We start from the raw sequence: 12,421 nt of genomic DNA, 5'->3' as shown, positions 1-12,421 counted from the left end.
GTGGTGTCCCTCAAGGGTCGGCTCTCAGCCCGCTACTTTTTAATGTTTATTTAGCCCCACTCTTCACCTTGATTGCCAAATGAGGGGTGAAGGCGATTTCGTATGCAGATGATACACAATTAGTCTTCCCCTATGCAGAGGTGTCGGAAGCAGCTTTTAGTAAAATAAAGGGCTGCCTTAGAGATGTAGCCAGCTGGATGAACACCAACAAATTAAAACTGAATGCAAGCAAAACTGAGGTACTATTCTTTGGAAAAAGTACTCATCCCTCCCCCGATCTATGGTGGCCCTCCCGAAATGGGCCCTGCACCAACCCCCGGAAACAGTGCAAAAAATCTGGGCGCAAGATGGGACGAGAATCTCTCCTCATCTCACATACAACAAGTCACTACAGGATGCCTCCATAAACTTAGAAACCGCCGAAAATTTCTCTCCTTTCTACCAATTGAATGTCGTAAAATGGTCGTCCATGCGACAGTCACATCTAGACTGGACTACTCAAACGGTCTCTACCTTGGTCTGCCGAAATATCTGGTGCAACGCATGCAGATCGTGCAGAACGCGGCTGCGAGACTGATAAAGCACATTCCGTTCAAACAACATATCTCTCTGCATCTGCACGAGCTGCACTGGCTCCCAGTGGCGAGTAGAATAAAATTCAAAGCTCTTACCCTGGCGTTTAGAGCACAAAAAGGGACCTGCCCCAACTATTTAAAACTCAGACTTCCCCGTTACCATCAAGAGAGACACTTGCGATCTAACTCTCTGCTCAAATTAGCTGTCCCACGAGTTAGGAAAGCTAGACTTGGTGGCAGGTCTTTCACCGTTGGCACAGCGAAACTCTGGAACACCCTTCCCTCTGCCATCCAATCTGCTACGACAGAAGCTAGTTTTAAGAAGCTTCTAAAGACCTGGCTCTTTTTGCAGAAAGACTAAGCAAATTCACCTTGTGACCTACCTTGTTGTTGTAGTTTCTTTTCAGCGCCGGGACACCTCCTTGAGAGGTAGCTGTTCGCACTATACAAGAATCTGTATTATTATTATATGTTTTCATGTATGGTGGAAATTCTTTACAGCATAATCCAGCTCTATTATGTATTTGGCTGCTATTGCTTGTTATATATATATATGTATATATATGAGGGGCACATATAATATAGTGTTTCCGGGGTCCCGCGCATGGGCGGGAATATTCTAATGCTTATGACTATTGATGAGGATCCCCTGGAAGAGAATGCCTAATGTTTTCGAATTGATTGCCTAATTTTGGTGGCTAGTGGGTCATAAGTCATTACAACCGGTATACACTCGTCCTTTTTCTTGATATTTTTCTCCAGGAGTGCACTTCTAGGGGTATTCAGTGCCCTCTTTCTAGCATGTTTGATAGTTTTAGCCGAGTATTTCCTTTCCTGCAATTTGCTACTGAGTTCTTGGGCTTGTTCCAAAAAGACAGTTGTGGATGAGCAGTTCCTGCGATATCGTAGGAACTATCCTACTGGCAAACTATCTCTTAGTGCCCTTGGATGGTAAGATTTGTATAGTAAAAGAGAGTTCCTGTCAGTCGGTTTCTGATGTACCCGGGTATGCAACGCCCCTATATTAGCCTCCATATCTAAATCTAGATATACAGCAGTGCTGTGGCTGTAGGTCCAAGTGAAACGAAGGCTCGGATCTTGGTGGTTAAGCCAGTTGAGAAATTCGAGCAAAATTGACTCTTCTCCAGTCCAGACACAGAGCACGTCGTCTATTACTCAATTTTTCCCATTCATCCCTAACAGAGGTATTACCTAGTAGGGGGGTGTCAGGGAACAGCGAAGGGCCTGATAAGATAGCGGCTATTTGCTCATCGGTGAAAGCTAAAGAGTTTTTATCCATAATCTATATTTCTTCCGATCTAGTTTTGTACAGTATAGTGTCAACAGGCCATGCACTAAATGATGATTTCCCCAACCAAAGATGACGGCATGGCTCTCGCGAGAATGCGAGTGCCACGCGTGCGATGTCGGGCGTTTTAAAAAACATGCGCCATACACGCCTTAGACTAAGGTGGAGACAAGGCGCTTCCTTCCCAGCAGATCGGTAAAGAGAGGAGGGTGGGCTGAGTTGTGCCAGCCGGTTGAGAAACTCTGAGGCATAACGAGATGCTGCCTCGACTGCTTGGTGCACGCTACCTTTGCCATCGTCATTTTGACATGTTTGTTTGTTCATTTAAGATCCATTTATCGGCTGCAAATAGAGGGTAACCCACAGGAGGGGTGTTTCCTTTTTATTTCACCAAACCTTACGGCCGGTATGAGACACATTGGCTGATTAAGGGTAAATATGGAAAATGAAAAGAAAGAAGAAAGAAAAAACGAGTGTGTTTTGTGCAGTAACGAGCTAACTCTGAGAAATAGTTATGGGGGCAACTAAAAATGCACTTCTTGTGTTCTTGTTTTTATTGACAGTCTCTATGAATGGTGTGTCCATCTCTGATGCAGTGGCAAGAAATGTATAGCCCTGAAGAAATAGCATGAAAGGTTGATAAGGCAATGAAACATGTTGGTGTGTGGTACTGGTGTGTATGCTTAACAGCCAGCCCTGCTTTTTAAATTGATAGGGTGCACGAAGTAAAGAATAAAGTGTTAAAACCGTTCACATCTATGCATTTTAGCTACACTTTGAGATTTTTCTATTTTCTAACCTTTTTTTCACTGCACCTTCTTTTTCTATTACTCCTCTGTTGGACACATTCATTTCTGGGCTTGATGACAGCCGATGATGAGAACAGGGTGCATCTGGTGAGTACCTACCAGGTATCCCGATGGTGGTTCGCCCGTGAGGTGTCAACTTGCCTTTTCACACTTTTTTTCACATTAGATTCACACTAATGTCATGCATACAGACTGTCTAGTTGGGATATAAGTTATTTTACAGTGGCAAAATAAACGTGATACTCTCTACCCTGAGGGGAAATAATTATAAAATATTGCAATACGTGGTACACGGATGAGATATGTGGAATTGCCTATAGGACCCAGTCATTGTTGTATTGGTGTCTGCACAAATGTACCCAAGGAATCCACACCTGTTAAGATTATAGTACAAACTAAGAAACAGTTTAATACAATATAGCAAGCTACAATGGCCTTGGGAAGTGAGATGCAGAAGAACACCTAGCATTAAGATTAGAATTACTCCGTATAGGCTAAGGTGACAGGCCAGATCATTGTGTGGCTTGAATGCCACATAAGTAAACAGTTAAGAATCACAGAGATAACCAAATTCTGTGGGGAGAAATGTGAGAAAGCCTATCTGGCATAATATACAGCAGGTACTGGGCACACGTAAGGTATATACAACTTATTCATGATTGGGTCGGTTGAGACAAAAGCAATGGACACCGGTTTGTGTGATGAAGACAATATGTTAAACTTTATATACGTCTTCTTTCTTTTGAATATTTACAGAACGCTAGCCGACACATGTTTCATCAACAGGGCAATGCCTGTGAATCATCAGGGCTGAGAGCGGTGCTTTTGTTCTGGGAGGTGTATCCGGTGATTAAGGACAAATCACGATGTTGGAGTAGAGGGCAAGAGACACAGGAGTGACGGATAACTTGCTAGCACAGTCGGGTACGACTGACGCGCTATCTCCTGGAGAATCGATGTGGCTGCATGTAACGTCGGTCGGGAAGTAATCAGGAGAATTATTACTTCCCGGCCGACGTTACATGCAGCCACATCGATTCTCCACGAGAATCACCGGATACACCGCCCATTTTCAGCTGCCAGGAGGCAGCTGAAAATGTCATTTATGCCCAGTTGTTCTAAAAAGGCATATATTAACATTAGTAGATCCCAAAACAGAACTACCCTGTTGATACATATGCTCTTGTAGGTAATCACTGTTAAAAAGAGAGGGAAGTCCAAACCAGCAGGGGTAGTCAAGATAACAAAGGCAGAGGGTAACACACACCTCGAAAAAAGGGCTCCTTTCTTCACCAAAAAATAGACTTGCAGAAACAGACCCATGAAAGGGCTGCTTTCTATATTTGTTATAGATTGCTAGAGAAATATATTTGCAAATGCATTTGGCTGAATACATATAAAAGGAACGCAAAGAAGATACACATATACAGTTCCTAGTTCTGTGAGGTATTCATTTAATTTTCAAGCCTTGTTTGATATCTTTAACACTTATGAAAGCAAAACAATAGTCATTAATTGTCACATACCCTATTGTCTTTAAAGGAAGGAAACTCATTATTATGAACACCCTTAATCTTATGTTTAGTGACAGAAACTTTTAACTGTTCACAGTATTCTAATATTAGGACTCTCACGCCCATGATATATAACTCCCACTGCCACCTATCCATCTTCATCTAGAACATATAAAAAGATGCAATGAACATCCCATTTCTCTTTAAACCAGTCACTGAGTTTAAACGGAAAATCGCACTTCAGCTGAAAACAAATGCATGCATAACCTTTGTCTTGCCAATGAATCTGCAATACCCTTACACTCAAATTTTAATAAATCTAAGCTTACAAATTCCCCTCATCATACCGTCCAAGTCCCTTTTCCCTAACTCCACTCAAAACATTTGAATGCTAAATAATCTATCTGGCAGGGGATGCACTATTTTCTCAATACCACTCTAACAACACTCAAGATTGATCTTTTCTTGGGTAAATCTATTTCCTTATCTATATGTGATGAACCATTCAGCTGCTACATTAAATTTTGTGGGACTAGGATCTAGTGTCAACACCAGTACCAGGACCTTCCCAAGAGTCCTATGATTTAGGGGGGGGGGGGCGGGGGGGGGGATCACAGCTTATAACTAAGAAAGTAATTACATTTCTGAGGCTTAGTTCAGGAACCCTTGCCCCTTTTATCATATAAGTGATGCAGTAAGTGTATCTCAGTGGCTTTATCCAGTCATTCACGGTGGGAACTGCCAAAGTCCAATGGTATTACAATAATACAATTCATTAAGAACTGGAGATTCCAGAGTTTGGACATGCTATTATTGTATGGAGGAATAGATGGCTAGCATCAGGCTTCTACAACATAATTCAGATCAGGGTCAAACCAGAGGAATCTACTTTGCTAAAACTGGAAAAAAATGTGTTGCCTTAGAAAACCCAAACACTCAGGGCAAACACTGAGTCAGTCTTCCTAAGACAAATCCAAAGACTCTAAAGAAGTCATTAAATCTATCCTAGAGCCAAATGACTTTTGCTATACAAATAAAAAGACATCTGTATTATAGTGACTTTTATTCAAGCTCTGGAATTGGCCAACTGGCAAAAACAGGACGAATAAGTAGCTGTTCAAGACACTCTTCCCCATTAGAAGAATAGGGGCTTAGTGAGTTTCTGGTAAAAAAGATAGGACTGCAGGAAATAACTATAAAAGGCCCTGCCAACATAAAGGTAGCTGACCATGCTACTGTCCTTAGTGAAATCTACAAATTGATTTTACCTGCAATAGTATTAGATATTACAATTGCAGGTGTTATACCCCATACATAGTTGAAATTCAGAATTGTGGTCTTCAACAAAAATGATAAGAACTCACTTCATTGTGAATCCTACCGACTCATTTCTCACTGGAAGATTAACTCAAAAATATTCTAGGACATTTTGGCCAAATATCTTCTTTTGTTTCCCACATTGAACACAGGTTTATTCCAGGGGAATACATCACCTCAGCTCAAACCTTGCTATGAGCCTAACTGAAAGTTTGCAAATATCCGCTCACCGACCGCAATTATTCTGCTTGAAGCTAAGAAACAGTTTGATAGGATCTCATTGAAGTTTGTGTTTGGTGGAGGAAAGTATGCCACGGACTCCTCTTTTGATAAGATAATACAAAACCTCTGCTATTGTTCCCAAATCCCTAACTTAGTTAATATGAATAACAATACCCTTATGAATACACATAGGGCCACTAAACAAGGTTGTTGCCTTTAGACTAATTTTTCTGCAATATACACAGACGGAACGTCTTGGGAGCCAATCAACTTTGTAATTGTACTAGTCTGTCGCAGATCCACGTCTACGATATAGTGACTGTGTATATGGCAATTTGCATTTTGCGTTAGCTACAGTATTCTACACCTTTGTTCATCACTCAGTAATACACTTTCATTTTTGCCTGATTAAGAAGCCATGATTTACCAAGTAAAATTAGTAATGTGCTAGCATATAATTGCGATTTCATCAGGATATAGAGATGCTAATTATAATTGAAAGTTGCATTATTGGGGAAAACAATACACAGACATTTACCTTAGCAGCAGGAGATTTATGTTTGATAGCGGTGAGAGCCTTAATGGTTGTTACTGCCAAACAGTCTAACTGTGCCTGGAACACCTTAAGAATGGAAAAGGAAATTATCACATTCATATATATATATATATATATATATATATACAATTACATTTACTGGTGATTCCAAATTCCATGCAAGGTTGAAAACAATTAATTATGCAATCATCTCCCAAAAGTTATGATTTCTCGACACCACTACTTAGAATTTGTATTTATTGAGAAGTAATCACCAGAATATGTAGATCAGAAAAAAGAAAAGGGTACACATGCACATTCACACACACACACACACATATTCATATAAGCACACTCAAGTGATACTATGTCCCTTTTAGCAACACAAGCACACTGTGAGGAGGACCGGGGGAGTGCAGGGAAACTCACCAGACTAGCGCCGGGCGGAGAGACGCAGCATGGGCTCCGTCGCATCATCGGGGAAATGGACTTCCGCAACCATACTCCTCTACTGTTTCTCAACAGGGACGCGGTGAACGGCATAACCCGGAAGTACCTCCCACGCAAACAGGAAGGAGTCGGGAGGAACCAATGAAAGGCGGCGGGGGGTTCAAAGGACCAGAGAGGAGAGCCGTGGCGCGAAAGCAGTAAGAAACGAAGAACAGTGAGAAGACGCGGGACCCGATACACTGGACGCGAGAACGCCACGAGACCAGGAGGAAGGAGAGGAGAGCTGATGTGCAGACTGGTTGTGTCCGGAGGAGGCTGGGGAGCGGCCGCAACTCTGGAGAGTTGCGGCGGAGCCTGTGAGTACACCGGGTCCAAGGGTGCTAAGAGAGGAGGAAGCAGGAGGGAGTACATGGTGGTACTAGCCGGGAGGAACGTTATTAAATGTCTTCGTGTACCACCCTAATGAAAGCTACAAAATAGTAATCTGTTCATATGAATGCTGACACTAACAGTCTGAACCCGATATTTAGATAGTCTGGTTTTCTTCGATAGCCTATTACTTTGACATGAACCTTTTGATAATCTAGTGAATCGAATACTTTGATATCCTGCTACTTTGACCACCTGATACTGTGAAAGCCTGATTCTTAGATAGTATTCCCCATATGTACTATATATATATATATATATATATATATATATATATATCTATCTCAAACACGTTTATACCTTTCCTTGAGCACGGGTTACCCTGAACCCCTTTTTCCTTTCACGCGTCCTACCACTCGACCTGGGCCTCGCGGTTCTTACCCCTATTCCTTCTTGCCCAACCCAAACCTAGAGCACAACAGTGTGGTGAAGGAACAACCCAACATCTTTAAGAACCCTATACTTATGGTTCCCTTGTTTGTTTTTGTCATCCTCCTATGAGCCTCCGGGAAGACCACCGTGGCGACCAAGAGAGCAAGACCACTTCTCTACCTGTATCCACCCCCTCCAGCTCATCACCTGAAACATTCGAAGAGGAGGAACCCAAGGAACAATCAAGTTTACAAATCACTATTCCTACTGTTTATAATAAACCACCTACTTTAAAACCACTTATTCAGCCTCCTCGCTTGTACATCAAACCTGCCCTCCCACAAGTGGTGTCAGAAGTGGGATTGAAAGGCAAAATGGAGGCTGCCCTAGTGAAGATGGCAGAGAACCAGGAACACCTGGAGAAAGTTATGGAACGTTTTTTGACGGTTGTAGAAGAAGACCGTGACAAGATACAGAAAGTTCTAGCGGGTAAAGTACAGACCCACGGAGCAGCCATGGATAAACTCATGGAAGCCCTAAGCCAACAAAGAGGTCCCACCACTTTGCCATCAGTAGTCTTGCAGAGATATGTGGCTGGAGAGGATCCCGATTTTTTCTTTAGTAACTTTGAGAGAATGGCCACTGCGGCATCCTGGCCTGCAGACAAATGGGGACAATACTTGGGTCCTCTGTTATCTGTAGACTTACAAGCAGCATATCAAGCAGCAACCCTTCAGGGGACGGTCCCCTATGCAGAAATAAAAAAATGCATCCTAGAATGACTGGAAATAGACGATGAAACATGTAGGATGAAGTTAAGACAGATGAAGAAAGGTCCTCAAGAAACCCCTCGTGCCTTATACTTTAGGGTGAAAGATATGGCAGATTGTTGGCTAAAACCCGCGACAACTGATAAGGACGGGATCATGGCCAAGATTTATCTAGAACAATATCTAACGTCCCTCCATCCTCCGATTCAAAAATGGGTCCGACAGCAAGCTAACCTCACTTTAGAAACAGCAGTAGAGATAGCCAGTGCGTACAATAGAGCTCTGGAGTTCCAAAAAGGTAGAGAAGACCCTACAGGGAAGACAGGAGGGCATGCACTACACCGACCTACCCAACCCCTAGCGACAAAGAAACCCGAACCTTTTGCCCTCATCCCCTGTAACCCTCTATCTAGTGTCCGGCTTATTAGACCACCCACTGTGGGACCACAGTGTTACCAATGCGGAGGGATGGGACATATAGCTAGATTCAGTCCACAGAGAGAAGAACCTATGGAGATAGGGATGGCCCGCAATTATTACTGCTTACCCACAGAAAAAATGCTGCCTCCATGTAGGTGTACAGTTTCTGTGAACGGTCAACCTGTGACTGCTTTAGCGGATACTGGCTGTTTACACAGTGTAGTCAGACCCCAAGACTTTGGAAACAATATAGGCCCCATAGAAGGCGTAGTAGCCATTAAATGAGTAGCATGGAGATACAAAACCATATCCTACTGCTCGGGTACAAAGGATACAGAAACCTCCCTAACTGTGAGAATGATACCTCGATTACCCGAACAAGCCATTTTAGAGAATGACTATCCGAAACTACCACAGCTGTTAGAAGGGTCTTCATTGGCCAAAGATGAGTGGCTAGCTACGGTCCCTTTTTCCAATGATATCGACAGAGAATGGCCTTTGTCCAAAATTAGGAAGAGTCGAAGACAAAGAAGGTCCGAAAAAGGGAAAGACCTCCTTGTTATGCCCGTTATACCAGATGAAAACCCGTGGGAGACAGACAGAAATTTCCACGCTGCACAACGAGAGGATCCTGTCCTTCAGGAGGCATGGAATAAGGCATTCGAAGAGGAAGATCCACAACACGTATGTCCTTATTTCTTTACTAAAAACAGTCTATTGTACAGAAAAAGTACACCTACTCAGAAAGCACAGTTGTTAGTCCCCGAACCTACCGAGGAAAAGTTTTGTACCTTGCTCATAGTCATCTCCTGGGGGTTGGGGGGGCACTTTGGGGCTGACAAAACAGAGAAAGATATTCTAGAGAAATTCTATTGGCTAGGAATATATCAGCAGGTTAAACGATATTGCAGAGAATGTCCTATTTGTCAGAGGCGTAGCCATTATCACCCACCCAGAGTACCTCTCCTTCCCCTTCCCATCATTGACGAGCCTTTCCATCGTGTTGGCATGGACATCATTGGTCCCTTGCTACCATCTAGAAGTGGGTGTAGATATGTTCTTGTTATTGTTGACTACGCTACCCGATTCCCTGAGGCTATCCCCCTTCGCCGACCAGACACGGCCAACATTGCCAAAGCTATGAATTGGGTTTTCTCAAGGGTGGGGTTCCCAAAGGAGTTCTTAACTGATCAAGGGGCACCCTTTGTGTCCAAAATGATGAAAGACATATGTTCTCAGATAGGGGTCAAACAAATCCGAACTGCGGCCTATCACCCACAAACGGATGGGTTAGTGGAAAGATATAATGCCACCATTAAGGCCACTCTGAAGAAACTGTTAGCCCTAGAAGCAAGGAAATGGGAAGATATCCTGCCTTTAGCGTTATTCGCCATTAGGTGTAAGGAACAGAAAAGCACAGGATACTCTCCTTTTGAGTTGTTATACGGTCACCGACCCCGTACATTGCTGGACATGGCCCAAGAAAAATGGGAAAAAGAGCCAGACAACACGAGATCCCTTCCTGAATATGTCTCCAACTTACAGACCCATTTAAGACAAATCAGGGAGAAAGTCCGAAGCTACCTGGAAACCGCCCAGATAGCCCAAAAGACCCAATATGACAAAGGAGCCAAACATAGGTCATTTCAAGTGGGGGACCATGTCTTGCTTATGATGGCTTCCTCCGACCAAAGGCTTTTGGGCCAATGACAAGGACCCTATAAAATTATTAGAATTGGATAAATGCACAGCGATTTGTTAACTCTCAAAGTTCAACAGTTAGTCGTTTTTATGGTGCACCGTAAGGTGGCGTCGAGGGTCCTGCGACGTCAAGATACATAACACAGACGTGGCACTAGAGAATCTCTAGTGTCATCCCTTAACGGGCACACAAGTATTTGTCTTCCCACACAAAGAAGACTTTCAATCCAGTGTTTCAATTGTTCATGAAGTTTATTTTATATTTGTAGAAGAATTTATCATCATCATTTCATATTGTTCATTCGATATCATTCATATGTTTGTAGGTCAGACATTGTCATTATAAGGCATCCAATGCATTTCGGGCATTATATAGCATGCCCTTCATCAGGGAAATAGACACTGTAAAACAAGGAATAATAAAATCATATCATCAAAAGGTTCTGTGTGAGTCTTATTAACATCAATCATGACATAAACTATACAAGATCTGCTTGATATGTGCATATAAATCTGTATGAGCTGTGTGTGAATTCAAGGGTTTAGTGATTCACATGCTGTGCTTAGTATTAGTGAAAAAACAGAAAGAATTTCTCAAAGAAAAATGCTCTAACTCACATGGCTGGGTCTCTAACAATACTTGTAGTTCTGCAAATCAAAAATAAAGCGATGTTACAAAAACAGCCTCAACTGGTGGGGCAGTCCATAAGGCAAAAATCATTCTAACAACCAGACTGGTGGTCTATATAGTCCCTCAAAACTAACCTTGCTCAAGAATAGGCGCGCGATTACGTCCTTCTCTCCTCGTACTCCGCGATGGCTCAATGAAATGCCGATCGCGTTCACCTATTTAACCTAGATTCAGGTCATGTGACGAGTCACATGGCATGGCCATAAAAGAAAGACTCATTAGCGAGGGTAGCGAACCAGCGTATGATATCTAAGTAATACCCGAGTCACTGAGCATTATCTAAATCCTGATTATCATGATGAGTGGCCTGGAGAGCCGGTTGCGAAAAAATGCTAAAAAATGCTGAAAAAATATAAGCTAACGAAATTGAAAAAATTAGGTTAAGAAAATGGAAATGGTTGGAAAGAAATATCGGGAATCGAACTTATCACTACTAGGATGTTAGATGAGCTGTTCTATGGTTAGTGCTATTGTAGAATATAAAAAATGGAAAAGAATATTAAAAGTGTAAGTGTCAGATGTGTATATGAACTCACATAGTATACACAAGGAACAGTCAGGGGAGCAATTAATTATAGGTAACATGCAAATTCAATTCTTTCATTTAACCCCAATGGTTTCTGGCAGGATAAATTTTGTATCCAATAGTTCTCTCTCTGCAGAAGGTATTTAGAATTGTCTCTGCCTTCTACTTTCTGGACCGTTTCAAGGATGATGAATTTGATCTGGGAGATGTTATGATGTTCTTCAACAAAATGGGAGGATAATGCAGATTTCATATTTTTCAAACGAATGTTTGACTTGTGTTCGGTTAGACGTACTTTGATTCGACGTTCCGTCTTACCAACATACATTTTGCCACAAGGACATCTGATTCCATAGATGACATTGCTCGATTCACAGGTGGCATTTACCTTTAGTTTGATGGGGTAACCTTTTGAAGGATGACAAAATGTGTTGCCACGGATTACGTTGTTGCAACTTCCACAGTTAAGGCAAGGTTTCGTACCAGAGAATTTCGTTGCAGGTGTTGAGGTTGTGGATGTTTTGCGTTGAAGAATTTCTCCAAGATTCTTTGATCTAGTGTAAGCAAAGATGGGAGGTTGATTAAACGACTGTTTGAAATCAGGTTCAAGATTCAGTATGGACCAATGTTTTAAAATGGTTTGTTTGTATTTCCTGCTGGATGTAGAATATCTAGATACCACCACTGTGCGTGTTTGTTCAGATTTAGTTTTGGTGGTTAGGAGTTTCTCTCTATCCAATGTATCAACCTTTTTCTATTTTCATCAACCCAACTTGATTAA

The 12,421-nt window shown here is 42.2% G+C and overlaps 1 protein-coding gene across 2 annotated transcripts in view; it reads right to left on the bottom strand.

Moving 5' to 3' along the window:
• NBEAL1 (neurobeachin like 1) overlaps positions 1 to 12,421 on the bottom strand; it is a 916,399-nt gene that overhangs the window by 627,523 nt on the left and 276,455 nt on the right. For both annotated transcript variants that reach the window (XM_086955272.1, XM_086955273.1), the window contains one exon: positions 6,285 to 6,368. In XM_086955272.1, the coding sequence (XP_086811398.1) occupies positions 6,285 to 6,368 (84 nt within the window). The remainder of the gene's footprint in view (positions 1 to 6,284; positions 6,369 to 12,421) is intronic.

This window comes from Lissotriton vulgaris, chromosome 2_1 (assembly GCF_964263255.1).
Source record: "Lissotriton vulgaris chromosome 2_1, aLisVul1.2, whole genome shotgun sequence".
NCBI lineage: Eukaryota > Metazoa > Chordata > Amphibia > Caudata > Salamandridae > Lissotriton > Lissotriton vulgaris.
Note: the sequence above shows the minus strand (reverse complement) of the source record. Positions and strands in the feature narration are given on the sequence as shown.